Source organism: Anolis sagrei, chromosome Y (assembly GCF_037176765.1).
Source record: "Anolis sagrei isolate rAnoSag1 chromosome Y, rAnoSag1.mat, whole genome shotgun sequence".
Taxonomy (NCBI): Eukaryota; Metazoa; Chordata; class Lepidosauria; order Squamata; family Dactyloidae; genus Anolis; species Anolis sagrei.
The window spans coordinates 14,351,582-14,366,300 of record NC_090035.1 but is presented as its reverse complement, the minus strand read 5'-3'; the positions used below and the strand labels follow the sequence as shown (position 1 = coordinate 14,366,300).

The window sequence follows — 14,719 nt, the reverse complement described above, 5'->3', positions numbered from 1 at the left end:
CACTACAGCTCAAAAGCATCGATCTTCCTTCGCTCAGCCTTCTCTAAGGTCCCGCTCTCACATCCGTAGGTTACTACAGGGAAAACCATGGCTTTGACTAGGCGGATCTTTGTTGCCAGTGTGATGTCTCTGCTCTTTACTATTTTATTGAGATTGGACATTGCTCTCCTCCCAAGTAGTAAGCGTCTTCTGATTTCCTGGCCACAGTCTGCATCTGCAGTCATATTTGCGCCTAGAAATACAAACCCTGTCACGGCCTCCACATTTTCTCCCTCTATTTTCCAGTTGTCAATCATTCTTGTTGCCATAATCTTGGTTTTTTTGATGTTTAGCTGCAACCCAGCTTTTGCGCTTTCTTCTTTCACCTTGATTAGAAGGCTCCTCAGCTCCTCTCGCTTTCGGCCATCAGAGTGGTGTCATCTGCATATCTGAGGTTGTTAATATTTCTTCCAGCAATTTTCACCCCAGCCTTGCATTCGTCAAGCCCCGCACATCGCATGATGTGTTCTGCATACAAGTTAAAAAGGTTGGGGGAGAGTATGCAGCCTTGCCATACCTGCTCTACACTACATTTAATGCGGTTTGGGACCACTCCAACTGCCCTGGTTCCATGTTATGAAATCCTGGGAGAGTATACTTTGCACACTTCGACAGAGAAAGGCTGAAAGATCTGATAAAGCTCCGTAACGTTGAGTGGTGTCACATTGCAGAATTATTTTTACACTGTGGCAAAATAAAACAGCAAACACGAGGAGCACTAGGACCCAGGAGGACGCCTGTTCTCCCCAAGCTACCTCCTACGGAACTGACCGCTGCAAAAGAGGACTTGAAAGCTCTGACCGGCGGGCGCAGGCGCAGTAGGTCACCGCTGGTCTTTAACTCCGCGAGAGTTCGGGAGGCGCATGCGCAGTAGGTCGCCGCTGGTCTTTAACTCCCCCTTCTCCAACGCGCATGCGCAGAGGGGTTGTTCCTCGGCTGGCTGGGACGCCTTGCGCAGGCGCAGTGTTGCCGGGCGGCCCAAGATGGCGGCTGTGTGCTCCTCACGCTGGCTGAAGGAGGCAGCGGCGGCGATGATGGCGGGCGGCGGGGCGCAGAGGCGGCTACTGTTGCTACGCCTGGCCCGGGGGCTGAGTGGGGGCCCCGGAAGGCCCTTCGCGCCTCGCCCGGTCTGGGCCCCCAGGCTCGGAAGCGGCATTGGTGAGGGCTAGCGGCTCTAAGAGTGACGTCAAGCGTGCCTCTGAGCGTGTGCAGAGTGCAGGGCCCCCAGGAGAGATGGGAGGGGCTAGGGTAGATATCTATTGGGAATTGAAGTCAAAGCGACGCCAAAAAACAGTTATCCTTCCTCTATCCTGGAGTTTATATGAGGCTGCTATTATTATTATTATTATTATTATTATTTTTATTAGAATCAAAGAGTTGGAAGAGACCTCATGGGCCATCCAGTCCAACCCCATTCTGCCAAGAAGCAGGAATATTGCATTCAAATCACTCCTGACAGATGGCCATCCAGCTTCTGTTTAAAAGCTTCCAAAGAAGGAGCCTCCGCCACACTCCGGGGCAGAGAGTTCCACTGCTGAACGGCTCTCACAGTCAGGAAGTTCTTCCTCATGTTCAGAGGAATATTATTATTATTATATTATATTATTAATAATATGTTTATACCCTGCTTTATCTCTCCCGAAAGAGACTCAGAGCGACTTATAATTAAAAGTATGATCACACAATTTAAAATATACAAATATATAAACATTATAACAGAATTGAACATACGAGTATTAAAAATTCACAGTCAAAATCCATTGGAACATGTTCAGAGCTAAAAATCACATTGTGACCCAGAGAGGCATTGGGAGGAATTATTATTATTACTTTATTTGTACCCCGCTAGCATCTCCCGAAGGACTCGATGCGGCTTACATAGGCCAAGGCCTCAAAACACAACACAACAATACAATACCTAAAGCAAATTAAAAACAGTTAAGCAGTATAAACAACAAACAATAAACAATACATCAAGACACTATAAAAACTGGGCCGGGCCAGAGTAATGGGTACAAGATTAAAAGTGCTGGTGTGGCAGGAGGTATGTAGGATTATAAAGTAAGTGCAGTGTGCGGTGTGCAGCAATCTTAGTTCTACTAAAGTGCTTCTAGGACTTGGTATTGGAGGTTCCTAATCTGGGAAGGCACATCGGAACAGCCAGGTCTTCAAGTTCTTTCTGAAGACTGCCAATGTAGGGGCCTGTCTAATGAGCCCGGATCCAACACTGGGCAATGTCTGCTTCCTCCAACCAGCAGCCAAATACACAGATAGATTTCCATCAAATTCATCTTTCAGGTTGCGACCAAACCATGAAACCTGAATAGGGCAGAAGCAGTGGATATCTATATATCCCAGTGGTTCTCAAGAACAAAAATATGATCCGCGGCCTCACCGTTACAACACTGTTGCCTTGATACCATATGGCAACAAGAGCGACTGGTCTCGTGAACCCCTCTTGTAGTGGGGCGATGTTGGGAGGAGAAAGGCTGACTATTCACAAAAGATTACTACGACCACATCAGTACTAGATTATTAAGTATGGTTTTCTGTGAGCGAGCAGATGGTGACTACTGGATGACATATGTTCTGTATCAGAAACTAGAGCTGATGTGGTCTATCCAATGCAATTTTCCTAATCAGCACCCCCAAATAAACCAAACCAAATCTAACGTTGACCAAAAACTGATTTGTAACTCTTTTGATACTAATGTTGAGAGTGATCCTTTGTCAAAAAAAGGTTGGGAACCACTGATCTGACCATTGGGCAGAATCCGCTTTGCTTTTCCCACTGGGTGTCTCTTTTTCCAAAGAGATCCAACATCTCCTCCAAACCCCAGCTTTGCCTCCTTCGTCCCAGAGGGAAGGACAGCTTTCTCCTTTCCTCAAAGGAAAAAATAATCCTCTCATTGACTGTTTCTTCATGACCCTTGTTGACAGAAACAACCGCTTCACTCTATTAGTAATTTTTATTTAAGAAAAAAATATTTATTTGATTCAAAGATGCATTTTTTTCCCTATACAAACTTCTCTAAAAATTTATTTATTTATTTATTTATGACATTTATATGCCACCCTTCTCACCCCGAAGGAGACTCAGAGCGGCTTACAAGATATATATACATACAATATATTATATTATTAGCATAGTACAATATCAGTATTATATATTACTATATTGTACTATTTCATTATATTGTGATATTATTACTAATATTACATGTAATATAAAATATATAATTATACTATATTAAAATATATAATAAATCCCATATATAATAAAAATGGTATGCCCCTTAGAATCAATACTAATAAATACTGTTAAATAATAAATATGTTTAAATATAATAATAACTTTAAAAATATAGTAATAATAAATACTTTAAAATTAAAATAAATCACAGGTGTATCTTATGTATCATTGGTGGGGGTACTGAAATCAGTGTGCGCCTTCCAAACGATGGTGTCTTACAACTGAAATGTAGTAATTGCATAGGACTAATAGAACAATAAATTATATCTGTATTAAAACTAAACATTTACATTCAACCTATTGCTGTTGCAACCCTACAACTAGAGGCCTACTAGAAACAACAAGACACAAATACAAAAGTAAAACACACAGATAAATGAACACAGAAAGACCACAAACAAGTGACCAAATTTAAAGGGGGCTATTGCATTTTCACAAGGATTGGGGTCATTGAGGTTTCCCTCAGTGACGATAAACACCTGTTTTTCTTTTTTGTAGAAATGAGGTCCCATCCACTTGTTTGCACTGCCACCGCCTCATTCCACACCAGTTCAATCAGTAGCGCCAAGGAGGATTATTACCAGGTTCTGGGGGTCCCTCGCAGTGCCACCCAGAAGGAGATCAAGAAAGCCTATTACCAGGTAACATCAATTCATCCGGGTGTCCCCTGGGCAATGTCCTTGCAGACGACCAATTCTCTCACACCAGAAGCGACTTGCAGTTTCTCAAGTCGCTCCTGACACGACCAAAACAAAAAGAAAAACCAGGTATGTTTGGAGATAGACTGCATTTCTCAGAAGAGGAGTATCAGTTTCAGGAGGAAGGGAGTGCTGCAGATTGATTTGTGCCCCTTTCCTCTTGGACTGCACTTCCCTTTGTACTTTGGGAACCCTGCAGCCGCCCCCCCCCCCTCCAATCTGTAGCATCGCCTTTCACAAGGAATATAGGTAGCCCCGAGTTATAGAAATCCTACTTGCAAAGGACTCCTAGTGAGGAACTGGGCTGAGACAACAGGAAATGAAAGGAATCTAACCCAGGGCAGGGAGGGAAATCACCCATGGAAGAGCTATTACACTATATAACAACATTTGGGGGGGGGGGGGGTTGTGTTACATAGTGTTATCATGGGGAAAAGGGATCTCCACTGAAGCAATCTGTGTTTCCACAACAAGCTAAATTTCCTAAAATCCAATTCTCCCAAGGATAGAAAGTGAGGTAAAATCTTCTGAACAGGGACACACAGTAAGCAAAGGAAACACAATAGGGGTTTTCATCCTTCCTTATGCCATCCAAAACTCTCTTTATGTATATTATTGTTCGTAACTTGGGTACTATCTTTAGTCCTTCTATTCTCATGCTACTGACTGCCATCCCCAGCCTTCCACTTCCCTTGTTGCCTTTCTAATGATATTGTCTTGCATTCACAGTTCAAGAACCATAGTCTTTTACCAGGAGTTGATTCTTTTTTTAATATACAACCCTTCTCTGTTCCCATTTGCTCCACATATTCTCATATTTAAGACAAAGTCCTGTGACATTCCTATTTTAACAAGATTTAGTTGCATTGCATCACTTGGCCTTTATTAAGAAAATCGAGAGCGAGTATAGACTAGCCAGCTCTTTCCCTGAGTTATAGTCGCTGTATCCAATGTTTCACTACATATCATCTAATAATACACAACCTCAGTGTTGTCCCCATTCTCTTTTATAAATGGTGCAATTTCTACAGTGCAATTGAAGATGTTAAATGCAGATCACCTAATAATATAAAATCTCAGTGATGTAACTATTTTATTTTCCAAACTATGTAAACACAATGCAACTAATTACAAGTTCAAGGATGCAAATAGAAGTAGCATGCTGAAGGATCTCATCCTTATTCTGATATCACATTGATGACCTTTTGCTTAGCTTGCCAAGAAGTACCACCCGGACACCAACAAGGAAGACCCTAAAGCGAAGGAGAAGTTTTCCCAATTGGCTGAAGCCTATGAGGTAATGTGGCAGGTTTCTCGGTTCTCTTTTGCAATGGGGCTCCAAGCTCTCGCAGCTGAGTCTTGCAAGATGTCAATTTCTGTATGTTTCGCCTTCTCCCTTTGTAGGTTTTGGGCGACGAAGTGAAGCGGAAGCAGTACGACACTTACGGGGCGGCAGGCTTTGACCCTGGCTCTGCAGGGACTGGACAGCAATATTGGCGAGGAGGCCCTTCGGTGGATCCTGAGGAACTCTTCCGGAAAATCTTTGGGGAGTTTTCAGGGTCTCCTTTTGGGGATTTTCACACTGTTTTCGACCAGCCCCAAGAGGTAAGCAGGAGGCGTGTGTGCGCTCATACACTTTGGTGTATGATAGTGTTTGTTGGGAGGAGAGAGGAATGATATGTTTCAAGGGAACATGAGTTAACACACAGAGATGGAGCTGGGCAGACAGGAATGTGGTTTGCAGAAGACATCAGGAGTTGGTGAGAAAGGGGTTAAGCACCCCTTCCTTTGCCTGAACTGAAAGTGGAAAGCAAATTGAGAGAAACGTGTGTTGTTTTCCACTTCTTTGGTTCAGCGAGACCTGCCCTTTGATTGCGCTTCAAGCAAACACACATAGAATCATAGAATAATAGAGTTGGAAGAGACTATATGAACCATCTGGTACAACCCCCTGTCCATGCAGGAAAAGCACAATCAAAGTACCCTTTTCTCCCTTGCAGTACGTCATGGACTTGACGTTCAATCAGGCTGCAAAAGGGGTGAACAAGGAAATTGCGGTGAGCATCAACGACGCCTGCCAGCGGTGCGACGGCAAAGGGAACGAGCCAGGCACCAAAGTCCAGCACTGCCACTACTGCAATGGAACAGGAATGGTAAGAGCAGAAGGAGATGGGACCCTTGGGCAGACAGAAGCCGCTTGCTCTCCAACTGCTGCCTTTGGGACTCACTCAACTCATGTATCAACTCATGCAGTGGAGGCTTTGTCTCCCATTGTTTCATCTTTCCCTGCACCTTCCTTTTGATAGGAGACAATCAACACGGGGCCCTTTGTCATGCGCTCAACGTGCCGGCGCTGCAGCGGACGTGGTTCCGTAATGACCACCCCTTGCGCTCTTTGCCGCGGCACCGGCCAGACCAAGCAGAAGAAGACGGTCATGGTCCCAGTCCCGGCAGGTCTGTGCAACTCAGTTCATGGCCTGAGAAATACATTAGTTAGGAAGTGTTATTCTTTACAGAACAGCGAGCCCTTGTACGTAAGGACTGAGTCCAGTCTCCTGTTCCTCCAAAATGCATATTTCTGGGAGAGTTAGAAGAGAAGGTATGATTCTGGGGGGAGAATTCACCTTTCTGCCCTTCTTTTGGTGCCAGGAGTGGAGGATGGTCAGACTGTGCGCATGCCGGTTGGGAAGAAGGAGATTTTCATTACCTTCCGGGTGCGTATTTATGGCAATCTCTCCTGCTTTAATTACACCATGTAACAAAATTTGAAAAATGTCTGTTCCTGTTTTGAAAGTGTCTCTTGTTTAATTGTGCGGTCCTTACTTTGAAAATCATTGTTATGCTGCAGAAACTTTGTTGCTTTTGTTGCTGCCACAAGCTATGTTGAATTGGTTGAGACTTGATTATATATTCATTGAAAAACTAGAGCAAAATGTGCTGCAGAATGTCCCTCCTGCAAAAAAACAAAGCTTTTGCAGTTTAATAAACCTTTTCCATTTTTTTATGATAGAGCCAATGATGAAATGTTACATAGTATTATACTTCTCCTGGGAACAGCTCAGGCCCTGCTCTTTCTGCACCTCTGAGCCAAGCCGGCTTCCTCTTTGCAGGTCCAGAAGAGCTCTGTCTTCCGGAGGGACGGTGCAGACATTCACTCGGACCTTTACATCTCTATTGCCCAAGCTGTCCTCGGGGGCACGGCCAGGTCGCCGGGGCTATATGAGACCATCAGCATCGTGGTATGTGGCAGCCAGACTGCTTTTTGCACTATAATAATAATAATAATACTTTATTTATACCTTGCCACCATCTCCCCAAGAGGACTCGGGGCAGCTTTCATGAGGCCAAGCCCAACAACACATCAGTAAACAACAAAGCAATAAGCAAATAAACAATATAGTTAATATAACTCACGTATAGACAACAACAACACACACAAATTTAAAATTTAAAAAATTTAAAAATCTAATTCCTCTTTTGCCTCTCTGTTTAGGCCCTTCTAGAAACACTTTTGGGGATGAACCACAAAGAAAACAAAAAGAGGGCTCAGTAGGACTGGCTCCTGAGGAAAATGAAGCATTGTTTGAGTGAATGGTGGAGGCCCCTTCTTCTTCTTCTTCTTCTTCTTATTATTATTATTATTATTATTAACTTTATTTGTACCCCGCTAGCATCTCCCGAAGGACTCGATGCAACTTACAAGGCCTCAAACACACAATATAACAATACAAAACCTAAGCAAATTAAAACAATTAAAGCATAATAAACAACAGGCAATAAACAATACACTAAAACACAATAAAATAAAACTGGGCCGGGCCAGAGTAATGGGTACAGGATTAAAAGTGCTGATGTGACAGGTGGTATCTAAGGCATTATAGGGCAAGTGCAGTGTGCGGTGTGCAGCAATCTTAGTTCTAGTAAAGTGCTTCTGGGACTTGGTATTGGAGATTTCCTAATTTGGGAAGGCACATCGGAACAGCCAGGTCTTCAGGTTCTTTCTGAAGACTGCCAATGTAGGGGCCTAAGATCTTTGGGAAGGGTGTTCCAGAGTCGGGGGGCCACCACGGAAAAGGCCCTGTCTCGTGTCCCCACCAAGCGTGCTTGCGACGCAGGCGGGATCATGAGCAGGGCCTCTCCAGATGACCGAAGTGAACGCATGGGTTCGTAGATGGAGATGCGGTCACGCAGGTAAGATGGTCCCAAACCGTTCAGGGCTTTGTAAGTAAGCACCTGCACCTTAAATTGGGCTCGGAAAATAAATGGCAGCCAGTGGAGCTCCTTGAACAGAAGTAGCACAACCTATTCTTTGGAGGCTTTTAAACAGAGACTGGATAGCAATCTGTCGAGGGTGCTTTGAATACAATTTTCTTGCTTCTTGGCAGAATGGGGTTGGACTGGATGGCCCATGAGGTCTTTTCCAATACCATCTGTGAGGAGGTCCATTATTAAACTGCTGCCACCAATTGTAAAGAAGACTGTATTAATGCCACCGAATGCCACCAAATGTGAAGGCGCGCGTGGTAAAACACCCACTGCCACCTAATCTATGAGGGAAGCTGGGCAACGATCAATATCAGCCTAGGAACTACTTTACAAAGGAACTGTTAATTACAGAAGGCTTTGTTTCAGTGATAGCGTAGTGTTTACTTTCCTGGCCTGACTTTACTATTCCAGGCTGTTCAGCTTATAAGGAACTGTATCAGGCAAGGCTTGAGGAAAAAGTAACAAGTTTATTTTAACAGGAGTATAACAATGTATAACTGTTCTTCAAAAGAGGCACAAATCTTGATGGATACATTGGAAAGGTTTCATGAGTAAACTCAGGCAAACACTTCATAAGGTTTCACAGCTGGCACAACAGGCTTAAACCCAGCCAAACCTTGATTCTTAATTCAGAATCAACAACCCCCTGTACCGGGTCCTTCTCTGCAACCACTTTGGTCACCAATTAATTCCCTGAATCTCCAAGAGATTCAGTTTTTCCCTATAGCACACTGGCTACAGACACATTCCCTGAATCTCCACCAAAAGATTCGGTGTCCTCTCAGCAGCTCTCCGGCCACTGACTGGATTTTTAAAACACAGCTGCCTCTGAAGAGGCGGTTGGCTCCGCCCCTGTTGCTATGGCAACTTAGCTAACATCAAGCCACTCTCTCCAACAAAACATAATCTCCCATACTTACCATCCCTAAACCATTGTCCAAACTACACATAACCAAAGGAATAAAACTTACACATCGTCACACCATCATTCTATGAATGCCATGATTTGTGTGTTTGTGCAGATCCCGCCGGGCATCCAGGCCGACCAGAGGATCCGGATGAGCGGGAAGGGCATTCCCAGAGTCAACAGTTACGGCTATGGAGACCACTACATTCACATCAAGATCAAGATTCCCAAGTAAGTAGAGGCATTGTCAGGGTCCTGCAAGAGAACCATGAAGTAATTGTATGGTTTGGCACCAGTCGAGCGAGATGTTACTGTGTTCCTTTGGCACTGCAGTCTTGCCTTGTGGTGTGATAGGGTTCCCTGGGCCATCCATGAAGCTCCCCTTCCTTTCTACCCTTCCCTACCTCCCTACAGGAAGTTGACAGACCGGCAGCGGGCTCTGATGCAGAGCTATGGCGAGGACGAAACTGACGTGGAAGGGACCGTGAATGGCATTACGAACACCACGACTGGTGAGGCCCGGCGGCACATTGTTATGAGGAAGAGGGCTTTAGGGAAGCTGGGGTGGTGCATTCTGAACTGGCCTGCTCTGGGGTGCTCTTGAAGCCTTTTGTCGCCATTTGGCACGGCCTTGCACTTCACTGGGTGCCATTCCTTGCCGGCAAAGTCTGCAAGGAAAGGGCATTACTACAACCTATCTCACCCCCCCCCCCCCTCCTTTTCTATGGGCCCTGTTTGGAAGCCGTCACTCAGGAAGTGTTACAATTCTCCCTTAACACAGGATCAGACTGAGATTGACTTGAGGGAAACCAAAGGACTTAGGAGATAGTAAGAGAAAGCATGGATGTTGATAAAACTGTAAGTAGTGGGCAGAGCAGCCAGGCCATTTCCCCTGTAAGCCATGCTTATATATTCCATGCTCCCTGTATGGTCAGCAAGTTAGTGAATAGAAGTAAAAAATGTATAGAGAGATCCCATGCACAGGAATATTGAATGATGCAAATATAACGTGGTGGGCAGGTCGGTCAGAGCAAAGCCTAGCAGAGCCAGATCTTGAAGTTGGCAAGTAGCACAATGGGGAAGGATCTCTGAGGAAGGGACAGGCATTCCTCTTCTGGCAAGATGTCAGGCAAATGGGATGATAGGGGCCTCTTCATGCGACGCACACTCCGATGCGCTCTCTGCTGTGTTTATGCCTAGGTGGCGGCAGGGGCCCGGCTGAACCGGGGGCAGGCGCCGAGAGTCCCGAGGCAGGGGGCGGCACGCAGGGATTCCTAGCTAAACTTAAGAGGATGTTTAGCTCCTGATTGAGGTAGGGAGCCCCTTGGGTTCTTTTCCAAGCTGACAGGTCTCTGTAAAGGGTCTGCCGGAGCCTCCACTCTAGGTGGCTGTGTCCAAGACAGGCAGGGCCTCTTGCTGGAGTGGTTTGGCAAAGGCCCTCCCTCCAGGCCTGGGAGGGTAGCAGGGATGGCTAGGTCAGCCAGGAAGAAGGGTTTCTCTTTCCATCCAGCTGTTTGTAGGCTGTCAGGGAAAGGCAGAGCTGTGGAGCAGGAGGTAATGGGGCACAGCCCTGGCTACTTCTGCTCTCTGTCACTGGCCACCTTTGCATAGAATCATAGAGTTGGAAGAGACTTCATGGGCTATCTAGTCCAACCCCTTGCCAGGCAGGAAACGCACACTCAACACACCCCTGACAGATGGCCATCCAGCCTCCAAAGAAAGAACATACATCACACTCCAATAATAATTATTTATTTATCGTGTCGGGCAACCGAACAGTTGTATTACATTTTTGACAGAACAAACAAACAAACATACAAAAGACAGAGTTTGCAAGCTTGGTAGTTGATTAAATGTCCTTTGACCAATAGCTGGCCACTTGGAGTGCCTCTGGTGTCGCTGCAAGAAGGTCCTCCATTGTGCATGTGGCAGGGCTCAGGTTGCATTGCAGCAGGTGGTCAGTGGTTTGCTCTTCTCCACACTCACATGTCGTGGATTCCACTTTGTAGCCCCATTTCTGAAGGTTGGCTCTGCATCTCGTGGTGCTAGAGCACAGTCTGTTCAGCGCCTTCCAAGTCGCCCAGTCTTCTGTGTGCCCAGGGGGGAGTCTCTCATTGGGTATCAGCCATTGATTGAGGTTCTGGGTTTGAGCCTGCCACTTTTGGACTCTTGCTTGCTGAGGTGTTTCAGTGAGTGTCTCTGTAAATCTTAGAAAACTATTTCTTGATTTAAGTCATTGGCGTCTAATAATAATAATAATAATAATAATAATAATAATAATAGTAATAATAATAATCCAACACAACAGCCAGAAGAGTGTCTGCTGTGGACTCATCTTGCTGTGTTTCAAATAATAATAATAATAATTATTATTATTATTATTATTATTATTATTATTATTATTTGTATCTTGCCACCATCTCCCGGAAGGGACTTGGGCAGCTAACAAAACATTCAAGGTGGCACACATAAAATAGAATTTACCTATCATCAAAACAATACACAATTTGACTAGACAAAGTCAATAAAATTAAAAAAATTAGAAATTCTAAAACACAGTCATACTTGTGGGCCATTGGGTTTCTTCAAACATGAACTGCAGTGCCAAATAATAATGGTCGACGTCATCACATGACCCTAGTACATTACTCCAGATCAAAGGCCCATGTAAATAGCTATGTTTTTAGGCTCAAACAAAAGGTTTGGAGATTTGGGTCTAATCTAATCTCTCTAGGGAGGACATTCCAGACAGAGAGTTCCACTGCTGAACAGCTCTTCTTGCGGTCAAGAAGTTATCTACTGCTTTGAGTCCCCCTAAGGGTGAGAAAAGCGGTATATAAATACTGTAAATAAATAAGTAATAAATAAATTCCTCATGTTCAGATGGAATCGCCTTTCCTGTAATTTGAACCCATTGCTGCAAGTCCTAATCTCCAGTGCAGTAGAAAACAAGCCTGCTCCTTCTTCCTTATGACATCCTCTCGCATATTTTTAAATGGCTCTCGTGTCTCCTCTCAACCTTCTCTTCTGTGTCTTTAAGACACTCCTCATAGGCATTTGTGGTCTCCAGGCCTTTGATCATTTTAGTTGCCCTCCTCTGGACACCTTCCAGCTTAGAGTCAATATATTTATTTATTTATTTATGGTATTTATATACTGCCCTTCTCAACCCGGAAGGTACCCAAGACTTAAATTGTGGTGCCCAAGGTTGGACGCAGTATTCCAGTTGAGGTCCAACCAAAGCAGAATAGTAATAATAATAAAAATTTATTTATACCCTGCCACCATCTCCCCAAGGGACTCGGAGCGTCTTACATGAGGCCAAGCCCAACAACACATCACAACAGAAAAGCAATAACAACAATACAAAGCAATACAAAATAATATAAATCACATATAACAATAACACACAGGATTTAAAAGCTTATGGCCGGGCCAGATGTAATGGTTTAAAATTTTAAAAAAACAGAGAGGCACCATGACTTCCCTGCATCTGGACGCTACACTCCCAAAATCCCATTGACTTTTTTTAGCTACAGCATTACATTGTTTGCTCATGTTCAACTTTTCTTCTCTTTGACTCCAGGGAAACGTTCTGCCAGCCACTAGGCACAAGTGGCAGCTGCCCGGTGGCCACAGTGTCCTCGAGGAGGGGGAAGATGGACACCTCACCCCTGGCTTGGCGTGACGACTGCCCTTGTATGCAGAGGGGCCACCTCTGTCCCAGGAACTACAGAGAGGAGCCTTGGGTTCCCTTCCACTTGGTGAAACCTTGGCTCTTTTGGACAGATGTCACTCTCCTCTGCTTGGCGGGAGCCACCTGAACTCTGAAAACTAAAAATGCACACTTAGCTCTTTATGAAGTTCTTCCATCCCAAAGGTTGCAAAGCTACAGAAAGCGTTCCTGATATCAGCCAGTCTCCTGGCCCCAAAGGAGAGGTCCTGCTGTGTGTTGTAAGAGGCCGTGTGGCCACGGGATGCTATGGATGTGTGTGACCTTTCCTTTGCAGTCACTCTCTTAGGTCAGGTACCTTCCCTGCAAATGGAAGGGAAGCATTTCCTGTTGGGTTCCTTGTTTCAAACTCTTGAGGCCAGTGAGGGTTCGAGGGGTGTCTGTGCCCAGCTCCTTCTGGACCTTTGCATGGCAGACTGGCCCTTCTACGAGGATGGCAAGTGTTCCCACCCCAATTCCAGGAGCCAGGGCCTATCGCTTCCCATTGCATGTGCACGGCAGGCGCAGGAGCCCTCAGTGTCTGCATGGCAGCGACAGGAACAAGGCCACTATCATGGAAACCCTGTGTGTGGAGTGTCCATTCCTCTTGTGTCCCACTTGGCCTGAGAGCCTCTGAAGGAAATAATGTTGAGCTCCGCATCCTCCAGAGCTCCCTGCAGCAGCAGAGACTGACCAGTGGTCCTCAGTGACTGACAGGTAGTCCATTTACACGCATCTTAAATCGCCTCCTGGTTGTTTTGGCCTGCATTGAGGCTCTGTGGTGGTGTGAAGGAGAAGGCTGTTCAATAAAGATGTTTAGAATCCAGTTGATTCTTCCTTCCAAATCCCACATCGGATGGATTAATATTATGCCATAAACCAGCGTTTCTTAAACTGGGGGGTTGGTACCCCTGGGAGGAGGGTTGTGAGGGAGTTTCAGAGAGGTTGCCAAAGACCATCGGAAAACATATTTCCGGTGGTCTTAGGAACCTCTTTGGCAGAGAAGGCGGAAGAGCTGTCCACCTGTCCTTTTCCTTTTTGGAAACAGATGGCGAATCCTCCCACCAAAAGCCCCTCCTCCTACTGTGATTGGCCAGCCTCTCAGCCAAGGGGAGGGCTGTTTCTGACACTCCAAACAGGGAGGGAAGTGCAGGTGTGCTCGGCGCATGGCAGCATGTTGCACATGTGTGGGGTGAGGGAGAGCATGTGAGGCTGCAGGGAAGCTCACGCCAGCAAGTAACTTCAAGGCATGGAGGTTCTGTGTACAAAATTTGGCCCAATTCTATCATTGGTGGGGTTCAGAATACTCTGATTGTAGGTGAACTATAAATCCCAGCAACTACAACTCCCAAATGTCAAGGTCTGTTTTCCCAAAACTCCACCAGTGTTCACATGTGGGCATATTAAATATTTGTGCCAAGTTTGGTACAATCTATCATTGTTTGAGTCCTCAGGGTTCTACCTGGATGTAGTTGAACTACAACTCCAAAACTCAAGGTCAATGCCCACCAAACCCTTCTAGTATTTTCTATTGGTTATGGGAGTTCTGTGTGACAAAGTTTCATTAAATTCCATTGTTGGTGGAGTTCAGAATGCTCTTTGATTGTAGGTGAACTATAAATCCCAGCAACTACAACTCCCAAATGGCAAAATCAATCCCCCCAACCCCACCAGTATTCAAATGTGGGTGTATCAGGTATTTATACCAGGTCCAGTGAATGAAAATATGTCCTGCAGATCAGATATTTACATTATGATTCACAACAATAGCAAAATGACAGTTATGAAGTAGCAACAAAAATAATTTCATCGTTGGGGGTCACCTCAGCATGGGGAACTGTATT

At 45.1% G+C, this 14,719-nt stretch overlaps 1 protein-coding gene across 2 annotated transcripts; it reads left to right on the top strand.

The window, feature by feature from the left end:
• The first annotated feature begins 976 nt into the window (after positions 1 to 976).
• On the top strand, positions 977 to 13,701 carry LOC137095331 (dnaJ homolog subfamily A member 3, mitochondrial-like). 2 transcript variants are annotated; one of them, XM_067461844.1, is made up of 12 exons: positions 977 to 1,197; positions 3,791 to 3,933; positions 5,204 to 5,287; positions 5,395 to 5,595; positions 5,991 to 6,143; positions 6,297 to 6,444; positions 6,640 to 6,704; positions 7,101 to 7,229; positions 9,279 to 9,394; positions 9,578 to 9,675; positions 10,364 to 10,475; positions 12,750 to 13,701. In XM_067461844.1, the coding sequence occupies exons 1-11, from the start codon at positions 1,023 to 1,025 to the stop codon at positions 10,468 to 10,470; spliced, it is 1,419 nt and encodes a 472-aa protein (XP_067317945.1). In that variant the 5' UTR covers positions 977 to 1,022; the 3' UTR covers positions 10,471 to 10,475; positions 12,750 to 13,701. The 2 variants fall into 2 exon arrangements, with proteins under 2 accessions (XP_067317945.1, XP_067317946.1); XM_067461845.1 differs by lacking the exon at positions 10,364 to 10,475 and having other exon boundaries at positions 978 to 1,197.
• Positions 13,702 to 14,719: the final 1,018 nt, after the last annotated feature.